The sequence below is a fragment of the Cynoglossus semilaevis genome, chromosome 2, assembly GCF_000523025.1.
Source record: "Cynoglossus semilaevis isolate Cse_v1.0 chromosome 2, Cse_v1.0, whole genome shotgun sequence".
Taxonomy (NCBI): domain Eukaryota; kingdom Metazoa; phylum Chordata; class Actinopteri; order Pleuronectiformes; family Cynoglossidae; genus Cynoglossus; species Cynoglossus semilaevis.
Window position 1 is genome coordinate 17,668,274 of NC_024308.1, and position 13,711 is coordinate 17,681,984.

The window sequence follows — 13,711 nt, forward strand, 5'->3', positions numbered from 1 at the left end:
AATTTTTAAACTCTTTTTAAACTCATTGTATTCGTATATTTCTTTGCTGTGAGGGGAAAAAAAATGCAGCTTTAAGCAAATTTGTGTAAGAACACGTTTCTGTGGAATAATGTTTTGCCTAGTTTATACAACAACACACACACACATGCAAGTCCTCACACACACACTGGGAAAACACAGTTAACCATGACAATAACAAACTACTGGATTCTCTTCACTTTGGACTTTTCTCTTTTTTTTTTTACTGTGTAAGTTGTGTCAGAATTGTTTGTACTGTGAATGTGATGCATTCTTCAACTGTATAGGTGGTAATAATTTAGATTATTTATGCTGTCGGTCTCTCCCTTTGCATTGGTGTTTGTTTTTTTCTAATTTTTTTTTTGTTTGTTTTTTTAAGATTTTTACCTGAGTTGTGTTGAATTGTAGAATGCAATAGTTTGTATGCGTGTGTTTGTGTGTACTTGACTCAAAGTCTGAAAACAATGGTGCTACATTTGGACTGTGCCTGATCTTCTTATTTATTGAATGGAATATGAAAATCAAAAACAAATTGAAACACTTGGTGCTGTACACAGAGACATTTGTAAAGCCTTTTTTTTCTTTTTTTTTGGTGTTTCCTTTCTCATATTTAATATGCTACGATCTGGGTCTTCGAATGCCTCGTGTGCGAACTGTAGAAACCGCCTTCTCCATCAGTACTACTCTGTCACAGTGACTAAGTGAATAAGACACTGTTTTTGTACATAAGCTTTGGGGTTTTTTTTTTTCTCCACTGTGAAGAGAAGGGTATATAAAGACATGTTTATATATAGTCTATATGAGTGTATATGTACATATACACATATATAAATTTATATATATATATATATATATAGATTTGTGAATATAGTATTGGAGCTGTCATTGCAGTCCTTAAGTTCAACCTGTTAAACAGGAGGCTTGAAGCCGAGGGGGGAGTGAAGCGTCACCACCACGGGACCTTAATGTATGACATCATATATCATGGCAACAAGACAGTTTGTTTGTTTGTTTTTATTGTAATGATGTAAATCAGAAACAGTATGATTTTTAACACAGTGGTGCTCTGACTCAGACACAAATATTCTGGCACTAGAACTCTTACCATTTGTGACATAAGTTTTAAAATCCAGATCATGCAGGAAAATTTGGTGCTTCTGTTAAAGTACTTGAGATTAACCAGGTTAATCTCTACACACACACACACACACACCTTGTCTTTAGAAATCTCACTGTCGAGGCCCTGATGTGTAGCAACAACGGGCATCAAACTGTGAGGCGTGATGTAAAAACATTTAGTGGACCAGCACTGAGAGCAGCCGAGCTTCTATTCTCTCTTAGTGGGAAAACATAAGCTCAGTTTTGTGTATGTATGTATGTGTGTGTGTGTGTGTGTGTATATGTATGTATGTATGACTCTGTGTGTGTGTGTGTTTTCCTTAACGGTGCATATCTAAGGGAGAGTTGAATTAATAATCAAAGCTTTATGTCAAACTGTCTTCTGCACTCAACGTTGTTAACACGAACGTGTCCACGTGAAAAGAACAGTCTTTCTAGAACATGTTTAGAGACGATAGAGTCTGTTAATGACCAGCACTGAGCTCCTTTGTAATTATTCTAGTGGATGCTGTTATGATTTTCCTATTCTTGGATGTTTGATACAACTGCAGCCACATGTAACGCTTTGACTCCTGTCTTCAGACTCCATCGGACTTTTTTGTAATACTTTCTACAGTTGGACAGATGGTGTGGTGCTCTCCTTCACTTAAATCAAGGAAATTGCAGCTATTTCCATTGCTCTCTGCAGGTTTATTTTTCTTTGTTTTTTATTTCTTTTAAAAAAAACCCTCAACAGGAGTTTGGCTGGCTGTTTTCTGGACCATCGGTTCTGTCATGTGTAGCTTTCGCTGACCTGTTGGGGCGCTGTGGTGTATGTGCAAGTGAGAACAGTTTATGACAACGTGCAGTGTAATCTCATGTCAGACATCGACTAGTTTTCCAAGGTGCTTACACTGATATCTGGTGCTTTATCATGGATCTGAACGTCTTCTATGCAGTTCTCCAGCAAACTCCATCCTGCTTCATTATCGGCAGATTATTCACAGCCAACACTGTTGGCATTAAAAAAAAAACCTGCCAAAGGTATTAACTCAGGAACTCCCCAGGTGGCTGATCTAATTGATCCACTGCAAACTGCTCTGGACATATTCATTGTCACACAGCATGATCAAACCTGTCTTCGGTCCAACTTGGGATCAGGACGAAGTTCTCATTAAATGAAATCAAATTAACCAGCTGCCTTGTCAGATCTCCGACTTTTTCTCACTGAGCCATACATCCAGCCTCCGCAGGGAAAAATCCAGCTTTTCAATGAGATGCTGTGAAACAGCTACGACGCGCAGCTTCCTCGTCTCACAGATGCCTCAGTTTCTGTCTATCAGCTGAGATCACTGGCCTTACTGTGTTCTGGGTGAGAGGGGGCGAGTTGACTACAGTAGCTGTGGGTGATGATCTCTCAGTGGGGCAGCCGGGGCAGGTGTGAGGTACAATAACAACACGGCTGTTTCTCCCAAAGGCTCTGGGTTCCATGGTTTCTGTTTGGTGTTGGTGCTTTGATGTTCAGATGAAACCAGTTGTTCTTTTTCTGCGTTTTATAATTAATAATTAAAATGTTTCGTATAATATTTGAATTTTGTTTTGCTGTGTCTTTTGTCTTATAATGTAGACTATAGTTTTTAATAATTAAGTAACGTAGAGCCGCTACAGTCTGAACTAGTTTCTCTTTTTATGTTAAAATGTTAATTTCTCTGGTGAAGTCCTTAATAATATATAACAGAAATCAAATAAGAGTAAAAAAAACTCCAAACTGTTTACAGAATCTAAAACTGTTTAAAATATACAGTAATAATTGGATTCAATGCTTACACCAGACTAGTTCAGTCCAGACCAGAGGCGTGATGTAAGAGAAAATCCCTTTTTGAACCTGCAGCCAAATAATTGGAAGGTCTTGATGTAAAACAGTGAAGGTCTGTTTAGAGGTTAAGATGAAAGTCAACTGAGTTGTGTTGCAGATGCCTTTTTTTTTAATCCCTAGTCCTGATTAAATCAGGGTTTAATCACTCACATATTTGCAGAGAACATTCATGTAAAGTTTTTATTCCCAAATTGGAGATGTTCACTTGAGCGCCACCAAAAGAAAGTACTTGTAATAACGGCCAAACGTTGTTCATCATCCTCCGAAAACAGAAAGGAGTGAACAGTTCTTTTCATTCCTCGCTGAAGATGTGTGGGTCCAGTGTACCTTGACTTTATCTGTGGAGACGAGTGTCCACCGATCAGTCCAAGGACACCGAGTGTCTCCAAAACAAGGCTGCAGCTGTGCGGCTAACAATGGGAGGAGCAGCTCCATGAGAGGACGCGGACCTCCCGCGTCCGTCCGTTCCGTCTTATCGTTCTTAGAGTTTACTCCTTGAGTAGCTGAACACTGTAAAGGAATCACACACACACACACACACACACACACACACACACACACACTGACTGAAGGTGTTTGATGTCAGAATCAGAAGGTTCTCCCCCCACAGGCCAAATGTGAGAACTATAAGTACTAGAAAAAGAACAGAGAAAAAGTCATTTAGTCCAGATAAACACCAGGAGGAGCCGGTTAGCCTTTCTGCTTCTCTCTTAATAAGGTGAAGAAACACCTTGAAATACTGCGCTGCTCTGAAACACCAAGGTCACGTAAATAATTTGTCCACTTTGACTTGTGTTGTCTTCCCCTGTGAGTAGGAGTAGGAGGTGGGAGAACATCACTCCCACTCCCTGGAGCTTGACCCATTCAGAGTAGAGAGAGGCAGTAGTACACAGAGTACAGATACTCCGAGTGAAGACGGTAGAAGAAGTATGCTGCTGGTGGACGTCCTCTGCTGTGGAGTGTTAACACTCTGTTGGATCCAGCTCTGTGTGGCCCCTGATGTCTCGGGAGGACAGCAGCTGATCCAGGACCAGAGTCCGTCAGTGACAGGTCAGACCACACACCTGGACGTCTTTGTCTGTTCACGTATATTTCCTGGACTCAGACCAGACCAACAAGAATTTCTCTTGTCATTTTGTGTTTGGCTCAGAGCCTTCACACCTGAGTAGCCAAAGGTGCTAAAGATGTCCCAGTCTGTGAAGAAGCTCTTTTAGCTCCTGCCATTTTCCTTAGCTTAAAATTAAAGTTAATGTTTTTGAAAATAACCTTCGTTATCAATAACCTGAGTTTAAATTAAAGTTATAGGCAAACTGTGCAAAATATTTTTAAGGTGGTATTGTTTTTTTAAAACACAGACCAAAAGAAAAAACAAACCCTGGCTCCCGCCCCTGGCCCTGACCGTGCACCTTGCTACGTGGACGACATATTTGCAGCGCTGCGTGAAAGTGTGGGAAACAGTGATGAGCTCACAGCCAGCAGCTTCACTCTCTTTGGGATCTGCAGATCACCTGGTATCTCACCAGGCTCGGTTTTACACGCCCTCTCCCAGAAGGCCAGCACAAACCAGGGAAGTGGACTGACCGTCGTACATCCCACTGATGGTAAGGTTGCTCCCTAACCCCGGTCGTATTTTCTTTGGGTCTTTAAAGTCACATCGTACCTACCCTTCACCTTCAGTGGCTGTAGAAGAAGACGACAGAGGAACGCTGGTGCTGAGGTTGGACCTCCCCCCATCTCCTCTGCTGGCACTCACTCCTGTCCTGCTCCTGGTGTTTGAGAATCTTCTGACAGGGGACGATGTCCAGGCCACGTTCACCAGTCACTCTCTGCAGCCAAACACACAGGTGAAAGGTTTATAGTTTCATACACATGTTGGGCTACAACCCAAGTAAAAAAAAGTGATGATTCATTTTTACTTTTGTTTCCAGTCTGCATGCATTTCAGGAGAGACGCGATACATCCTGCTAACAGGTGAACCGTCAGCAGAGGGCGACCCTCGTCAGAACTGGAGGATTGGCATTGAAACCACGTCCCCTGACATGAGTATGTTCTCATTTCCTCGTGGTTTCCTCGACTTGTTTCGTGTGTACTCAGATCACTGTCTGTTCTCACTGCAGAGCCAAACCTCAAAGACTTTTTTACTGATGAAAAATCGAGAAGTAAAATCAACATCACTCCGCTTCTGCTTGTCTCCGGAGGAACTAGTCCGAGGTTGTTGTTGTTCACACATCCTTATTAGGTGTAAAAGGTGTAAATCTGTTAAGACCTGCTCACTTTTTGACTCTTCTTTTTTATATAAAGGCCCAGCTCAGCCTCCTCACAGACGTTCTCCTTTCTCTGTGAGCTAAAGAGGTTTCTGTGTGAGGTTCTACCCCAGGATCAGCCTCACTCCCCTCACATCCAGCTGAACTCCTTACTGTCCTCACCTCCTCTGTCCCTGGGCCCGTCCTCCAGTGAGGCCTTCTTGGTCGGACTGATGAACTCCTCGTCTCCCACTGTTTTCTCCTTCACTGGATGGAGCTCCGCGTTCTCTGAGCATCACGGCCAGTTGGCCCTGTCTCCTGCTCTGCTGGAGGAGGTGAGGCGGCGGCTGGAGCACATTGGAATGCAGGTGGTGGAGTTAATAAAGGAGGAGGCAGTGGGTGAGAGGAGCACAGAGAGAATGGAGAGACTCAAACAACTCAGTGAGCTGCCAACGAAGGAACCTGCTCCAGGTGATACGTCTGAAACACTCAGCAAACAGTACACCAGTTTAACCAGTCCTTCTTCTTCTGTTCAACAAAAGCACTTAAAAGTCAGTTAGTCAGCTGCAGACTTTAAAGAAAACTGCAAATATGTCATACATAATAAACCTAATGAAACAAGAAATGTGAAATTATAAGGTCATATTTCAAAGACATTTAATTATTGCCGTGGAGTTTTCTGCCTGTTATTAAATCCAAATTTAAGGTGCACATTCTTTGCCATTTATTTTACACCATATAGAGCAGTGTTTGAGGTCATCATTTAGTGTTAACCTAAAAAATAAAATAATATTCAGCACGAGGCTGATTTGATGCTTTCTCTTCACAGTGCACTGTTAGACAGTTCATCTGAGGGGACTGGCTGTTTGAAAACATTCTCTTCACTCGTTAATGTAGGATCACAAAATCATTACAAATGCTATGCAACATGAACTAGTTCCTTAGTCAGTGGGAAAAAGCAGCATCAAACTAGTGTAGTGTAGGCAGACACACGTGTGTGTGACTCCCATGTTGCTAGTGAACACCTGTTCATTCAGTTGTGTTTTTCAGCAGACAACACTCTGTGACCTTGTGTTGTAAATGTGTGGTGACGTCAGTTGATTTCCTCTCTTCCTACTGTGTACACATCACCAGGTGAGAGCCAGTACCGTGCATTTCTCCTTGTGAAAGCTCTGCAGACGGTCCTACAGGCCTACAAGCTGAGGGTCGGTCTCCGCACCACCAGAGCAGAGACAACCACCCCAGGCAGGGCCTCCGTCTGTGGGCTGAGGAGCCTCACCGTCTCCCTGGAGAAGTACCTGGTGGGTCCAAACACAGCTGTCATCAACAACTGCCGAGGCTCTTGTGCTTTCCCCTTGGTCAACACCATCAACCACGCCGTGCTGCTCAACTCCCACATTGAGGGCGGAAACTCGGATGAGCGCGCCCCCTGCTGTGTGCCCGTGGCCTATGAAGCCCTGGAGGTGGTGGATTTAAACGAGGACGGAGCTTTTCTGTCTGTTAAACCTGACGTCATAGCTAAAGAGTGTGGATGTCGCTGAGGCAGATTTTCTCCTTGTTCTTATAACTTGTCACTAGTTAGAGTTAGAGATAGAATGTCACTAGTACCAGTGCACAAGTGTAGTTTAGTAAGGCTGTGATTTCCACCTGATGGAGTCAGTACACACGTACATCCTATTGTTCTGGCAGCTGCCTTCAGGAGTCAACTCTGTTTCACCATCTCTAACTGCAGCCATGAATCTTCTGTGGTGTCTTCTCGATGGAGATCTAAGGATCTCCATCGTCTTTTTCAGTATATCCACTGTCTCTGGGGGCCATGGTGGGGTTAGCAGTTGGAACCCTGGTCATGTTTAGGTTACCTGGACACTCTACATCAGTGGTTCTCAATTATTTTCTGTCATGCCCCATCCAACCCCCCCACCCCCCGGACAGAAATGTACTACTACTACTATTTACTGACACATTTATGCCACCGAATGTCAATGTAAATAAACACAAAGTATGCAGATGATGTTATTCTTGTTTTTATTCTGAGTACTGTGGACAGCCCGTGACCTTTGCCACCTGTCCGTTCACTCCCCTCTCTCCTTTAATCTTAGGATTTGGGTTTCAGGACCACTTTGCTGCCAATCGGTTTCTTTCTTTTTCTTATGACTCCAACTTCTTTAGATCCCCACCACCACATCAAACTGTCCCATATGGAGATCTGGAAAAAGCAAAGAAAAAACAGTTGTCTTCAAGTAAATATTTCAGTTTGCTCATTCTTTTATGCAAGTGCATATAATAGGTATTGTGGTGGAAACTTAGACTAAAATAAACTCAACGTGATTTTACCTTTCACCTATTTACTTTACTTGTACAAATTCCACTGAGCTAGTAACAAATAAAACACCAACCTACCACTAGAGGGACAAAGACTACTGTTCAGACTCACCAATAAAGCTAAGTTTGCATCTATTTACTCCAATACATATTTTGATTTTATGTTGTTTTATCACAAGTACTTTGTCTTATAATACTAGTTAGTATTTTATTTTAAAGTCAATGTGACAAAAAAAAGTAATTTAAAAAAAGTATTTATTATTGTATTTTACATCAACACCAAAAAGCAACAAATTGCTGTGATTTTTAACAAGTGGGTTTTGTGATAAGGACACACACACATACCTGAGTTATTGAGCCATCCTGCAGACTACTAACAAAAGATCTAATACCGGTTACTTCAACAAATGCGTCAACAGCATCTGAAAGACAAAGCATGTAGAAGACACAATGGGAGATACAGGAGAGGTGAGGTGTTTAAAAGACATCAGTCAGAGTGGAGTGGTGGAAATTCTCAGATAATAATCCATATTACCACAAATCTAACTGACAGATATTATTTCTTATTGATTGTGGTTCTCAATAACATTAAACTAAACATGTGGCATTGTACATCTAATTTGTCTATTTTCTTTTAATTAATTAAATTGTTAACACCTATTGTAAAACTTCATGTTCTTATAATTTGGCCTTCTTTTATCAAACATTTGGCAAAAAGGACAACTGTAGTTACTTATTGATCAAATGTAATCCCTTTAACATCCTCACCGTGCACCTCAGTGACCCCTGAGGTCACAAGCAGTACGACCAGAGCCAACACGATGCAGCGGTTCATTGTGACACCCTTCCACGGATTACGAACTTCACTGAGATCTTGGATGGACAGAATCCGCTCATAAGACACTGCAAAGACAAAGACGAGTCACAGTCACCACTTAAAGTCATAATAAGAACCAAGTGGTTATTTTAAAAACAAACGTTTCTTACTTATAAAACGTGCAAATGTTCCACTTCTGGCTTTGGCTTTTAAATTAGTTCCAAAAATGAAGCTGCAAAACAGTATTGGGGGTTAACAGCCAACAGCTTTACACACTTTTTGCACCTGCACTGCAGTGTAGACAACATTTTAAACTGCAGACTGATGGAGTTCAGACACAACACAGCTTTAAATAGGAACTTCCAGCCACAGTTATAATGTGACTAAAGTCAAACAGGGATCAGATTTAAACACGCACACTCTGCAAGAGGACGTACCTGTTTTATAGCTTTAGTTGTGCCCCAGCACTGGAGTGATTGTGTGGTGGTGTCGGAGGTGAATTCTGAAGCGTGGGCACCAGTGACAGTGTCACTGCACCATGTTCCTTTGCCTGTGATTGACAGCCACAGCTGAGAGTGGTTGAAAAAAAGAAAAAGAAAAGGGAAACCGCATCCGTAGTTTGGACCAACACTGTAGACACTGGCAGTACAGTCACATATTCTATTTGCACGAAATAATAGATAAAAATGTGTAGAATTATAGTTTGAAATAGTAGTACTTAACTGGCCTTGAATGACCTGTGAAAGAAGGAGGACAACCTTCCACCCTTGGAACTTCTCTGTGAAAACGTCTTATGAAAAAACATTTTAACATTTTGTGTTAAAATTTAACATTTTAACATTTTAACATTTTACCATTTTACCATTTTAACATTTTAACATTTTGTGTTAACATTTGTGAAAACATTTTAACTTAAGCACCATTGAAATAGATTGACGTCTGTCTATGAGCTAAAATGTGTGGCTGGATGAATTTTAGAAAAGAAAAAAAAAGACAGGCGATCTATTTTGCTTCTACAGTACAGAGAGACAAAATATGTTATTCTGGAAGACATGTTTTAATGACATCTCTGAAAACTAGATACACATGAGTCTTGAAACTAGTTTTTCTATGGTTTTATAAAACCAGCAAAAGTTGACAATGGTTTACACTTATTCAAGACTGAGAAGCAGGTCTAATAATACCTACTCCCATACTGAGGGTGGCGGTAATATATTTACAAGGTGTTACCAACTACTATTAAAAAAGAGAAGAAGAAGCAGTGGGGCGGACACTCCCATGACAAACACGGAGGGCTGCGAACTCTCTCAGCCGCTCATAAGTAGATGAGGAGAGGGAAGAGGGAGTAGCTGGTGTTGACGCTGGCCGGATGGTTAAATCTAACCTACAGACGATTTTGAATAGTCATTGTTTTGTAAGAGAAAAAGAGAGAAATTTAACCAAGATGCCTGTCATCGAGCAATCGAGTAATAAAACTGAAAATGGGAGGTATGTTGATGATGACAGTGTCAGCTGTTGTGTATTAAACAAACCAAATTAAGCTAAGCTAAGACAAGCTAAAGTAAGCTAAGCTCCGTTTAAAAGCCGCGGCCTAGTTCATTGGCACGGTGTATTTCCTGGAGTGATGGTCGTTCCTCTTCATATTTTTTATTTACGTTATACTGAGTGCATAGCAATTTTAATAGTGCTTGGTATCCTAAGTTGTACGTATATAGTGGAAAATGACATCCTGTTTTGTTTCTTTAAAGCATTATTAGTATCCAGCTAATAAACGTATCCATAGCTAACGATAATGCTAACCCACAGTCGAGCTCAGTTGTTGCTAACGCCTATGCTAATATATGTTGCGAATTAAAATGTTATATTTTGGTGTCAGAACATTTTTTTTAATGAAAATGGTCTACGAGGTATTTTTCTGTCATTACATTTTCTATTTATGCACAACCATAGTTGCAGGTAGGTTGCTAATTGATTTCGCTAATGAAGTAATCATGAAGGCACATTGTTTTTAATTAATTGTCATAATCGAAACTTTAAAAGATTGTTTTAGATACCAGTGATCAGGTAATAGTTTGGTTCGTCAGAAATGTGTCGCACTACCATTAGTACACGATTATGTAAAGTTAGCCTGTAACTGACGATCCTTGTTTTACAGACGCATTGACGTTATACCTAGGACTTGTTTTTTTTAGCAGCTGTTGACGCGAAGGTCCCTTGTATTCAATATCACAAAACAGGATGCCCAAGTGTTGTAATGTTGACATGTAAGGGTTAACTACTATTCAAACAAAACCTCGGTCAGATGTCTTCTTCAAGCTCAGCCTCGTAAACATTACGTAGCGATAAGGCCGCCCTGGATACGGGTTGTTTTTCTCGACCGATCGCTCGCTCGGGTTGTATTTACTGACTGTAGGTGCTTTTGAAATTATGGTTCGTAACCACCAAATCGATTTTTACCGTTTAGGAAATGTGCTTTCAGTTTCTTCATGCCTCAGCTTGCGGGTTTTAGCCGAGGCTGTTTGTCTGGATTTCTAGTATTGCGAAGGACTCGTAGGAAATTTCCACTGCACCGCGAAGGAGGGGTTATTGTGATGTTATGGTGGATTTGAAACCACTGGTGACATATTGTTCACAGAATCGATTCCCTATTTCTGATACGAAGTCGTACATTATGTGGTATAGCTGTACTTTGCACTTTGTGCATTTTAAGATCGATACGTTTTTTTGGTTGGTGTAACTTCACATTAACATTGGACTAATGGATTGACCCCTGGACCTTGGTCCCCATGGTGCATTTAGTTAAGCTTGTGGGCTGGACTGGACTAAGGATTAAGTTGTCTGTTATACCATGGTCCATTTCTGTTGTGAATGCAGAGTATGATAACAGTAATAATTAAAAAAAAAAAAGGAAAATAAAATACTATCAAACTGTATAAAAAGAATTAACGCTACATCAAACAGTGCTGCAGCAATACACGCTCAGATAAACTTTCCAGAAAAAGATGAACTTGTTTTGCTTGACCTTCCTTATCCAATCCTGCCATTCCAACGAACCAGTACTGGGTGAGAATGAAGCAGCTGTAGCTGATGATTCAACTAACAATGAGGCTAAACACAATTAACAGAGCATTGCTGTTTTTGTGCACCATGTGTTTTTATGTGCTCTAAGTTCACCCGATGCAGTGGAAAGGCCAAAGCAGAAAATGAGTTAATTATGTCATTTTGTCTCATTTGTGAGGTCAATATGAAGTTCATTGTACCCTTAATAACAAATATTAGATTAGTTATGGAACTGAGATCAGCAAACAGAACCAGCATATTTTCAGTTATGTTTTGATTAGTTGTATGTTGCTATTCTACAATTGATGTGAGATGCATTAATGTTGAAGAAAAAAAAGCCTTTTGAGTGTTGCCTGCCACCCATGTTTGAGGGTACTACTGCAGTATATCCATATAAAGTACTGGCAGTTCCCAACGTGAAGTTAATACATGGCAACAGAGAGCTCTTATACAAGCAGGGTTTGAGTGACTCACTGCTCATGTGACCATAGCAGCTGGTTTTGCCTCCTTGTGCATTGGTTTGTGCAGTCCTGTCTGTGTGAGGTGATAAACTGGACTGAGTTAATGCTGAGCTGTGGTGGTGACTGTGTTTTCTTTGTGTCTTTTTTGACACAGCTGCTCCACATTGAGGGGAGTGGTGTCAGTTTAGCAAGAGAGCATTTTGGAGTTTGAGAGCACTGAGGTCATTAACTGCTTTGCTCTTGGCTATGTCGGCTCAGAAAAACAGGCCACGTTGTTAACACTGAGCACACAGCACAATTAAAGCAGGTTAATTATTTAGAGCTTTGGGGTAAAAAGGAGCTTGTTTCATTTGCTTTACTTTTATCAGATTGTAATTCGTAGTGACACAGTTCCTGTTGGACTAAAGACAAACAAATATTTTTCCCTGTTTCACTCAGCAAACTATTGTGTTGTTGTGCTGGGATTTTGAACAAATCCATATGCAGGAATTTGAAAGCAGCCTTGGTTGTCGGGTGACTTAGAATAAACAATTCATACCTTCTGTTCTAAAAAAAAAAGTTCCACCAATCCGAATGTTCCAGAAATGCCTGCAGCTAAATTAGGTGAAGTTAGTCATTAAAGTCTATCCAGGTTGCAGTGTGTGTCGAAATCTTAATATTTTACTACTCCATAGATGACGCATTCATGTTAAAATGTTCCAGGTCTAGTGGTTATAAAAGCAGTTGAGTTTGGTTCTGGTTTACATAACACACTCCTCCATGGCTCCATCTGTGTTTGTTCCTCTCCACAGTATCTCCAGTCCCAGGAGGTGCTCCCGCTGTTGCAGTAACCCGTGTCCGGGGCCTCTGTGGTGTTCCTGATGCCCCTCACCCACCCCTAAAGATCCCAGGTGGGCGAGGGAATGATCAGCGGGATCGCAATCTTTCAGCTAAGCTATACTATTCTGTAAGTTAGACGTATTCTTTACAATTTTTTTACTAAGACCTGACTGTAAATACAGGATGCTACAAAATATTTTGATTTCATTTGCTCTCCTCTAGGATGCTCAGTTGCTGGTTCTTGAAGAGCCTCCACCTGCCAACGGCAGGGTACGTTTTTTGCTCTTTGAGCCTCGTCGCCCCGAAGGCAAGCACTGTGTCTGGAGGGCAGCGCTGAAAGGAGGAAACCTTTATGTTGAAATCCCTCCTGGAGCCTTGCCCGAGGGCAGCAAAGACAGGTGAGAAGCCCTTGAGGCGGTTGTTTTCGCAAATTTAAACTTTGAAAGTTTTAGTTCAAAGACATTATAAATGAAGTACAAGCGTCTCTTAAACTTGCTCCTGTCACTCATCAACTCTGTGTTTTCTTCCTCCTCACAGTTTTGCCCTCCTGCTGGAGTTTGCAGAAGAGCAACTGCAGGTTGATCATGTGTTCATTTGCTTTCACAAGAGCCGTGACGATAGAGGTTAGAAAACATATTTCTGTGTTTGGTCAGCTGTTAATAAACACTGTACAGAATTTAAAGTTTGTAGCTGTTAGACGGATTCTGGCTAAAACAAAGAGAAGTCTGGTATATTAACACAAAACCTAAAACACCAGGACAGTTCTGAGTACTTGACTGTGGCTTGTAGTATGTCCATATTCTGAGAATCTCAGCAGTCAGCCTTGGATGTTGATGTTTCTGTGTCCTGTCCTCCTCAGCATCCCTACTGCGGACATTCAGTTTCCTGGGCTTTGAGATTGTGAGACCGGGTCATTCCCTCGTCCCCTCCCGCCCTGACGCTTTCTTCATGGCTTACAGCATCGAGCGAGACTCTTCCGCTGACGATTAAATAAATA

The 13,711-nt window shown here is 41.2% G+C and overlaps 2 protein-coding genes and 1 long non-coding RNA gene across 3 annotated transcripts in view; 2 read left to right on the plus strand and 1 right to left on the minus strand.

Annotated features, from left to right (window-relative positions):
- Positions 1–1,387: 1,387 nt before the first annotated feature.
- LOC112488292 (uncharacterized) lies at positions 1,388–4,753 on the minus strand. The gene is made up of 2 exons (XR_003052180.1): positions 4,657–4,753; positions 1,388–3,502 (listed from the first exon to the last, which is right to left on the minus strand). It is a non-coding gene; the product is annotated as an uncharacterized LOC112488292 (long non-coding RNA).
- amh (anti-Mullerian hormone) lies at positions 3,548–7,095 on the plus strand. Its single transcript, XM_008307075.3, has 7 exons — positions 3,548–4,042; positions 4,348–4,593; positions 4,670–4,836; positions 4,921–5,035; positions 5,110–5,203; positions 5,294–5,706; positions 6,370–7,095. Exons 1-7 carry the CDS (start codon positions 3,922–3,924, stop codon positions 6,774–6,776), a joined length of 1,563 nt encoding a protein of 520 aa, XP_008305297.1. The 5' UTR covers positions 3,548–3,921; the 3' UTR covers positions 6,777–7,095.
- A 2,579-nt stretch (positions 7,096–9,674) lies between these two features.
- oaz1a (ornithine decarboxylase antizyme 1a) overlaps positions 9,675–13,711 on the plus strand; it is a 4,559-nt gene continuing 522 nt past the window's right edge. Inside the window, 6 exon segments of the mRNA XM_008307074.3 lie at positions 9,675–9,862; positions 12,687–12,753; positions 12,755–12,841; positions 12,937–13,112; positions 13,252–13,337; positions 13,574–13,704. Coding sequence (XP_008305296.1) covers positions 9,744–9,862; positions 12,687–12,753; positions 12,755–12,841; positions 12,937–13,112; positions 13,252–13,337; positions 13,574–13,704 — 666 coding nt within the window. The 5' untranslated portion in view covers positions 9,675–9,743.

What these genes read in the sequence shown, in the direction of transcription:
- amh (XM_008307075.3), top strand. Translation starts at nt 3,922, where the DNA reads ATGCTGCTGGTGGACGTCCTCTGCTGTGGAGTGTTAACACTCTGTTGG. An exon ending in CGTCGTACATCCCACTGATG is followed by an intron (nt 4,594 to 4,669) that starts GTAAGGTTGCTC and finishes CTTCACCTTCAG; the next exon opens with TGGCTGTAGAAGAAGACGAC. An exon ending in TCCGGAGGAACTAGTCCGAG is followed by an intron (nt 5,204 to 5,293) that starts GTTGTTGTTGTT and finishes TTTTATATAAAG; the next exon opens with GCCCAGCTCAGCCTCCTCAC.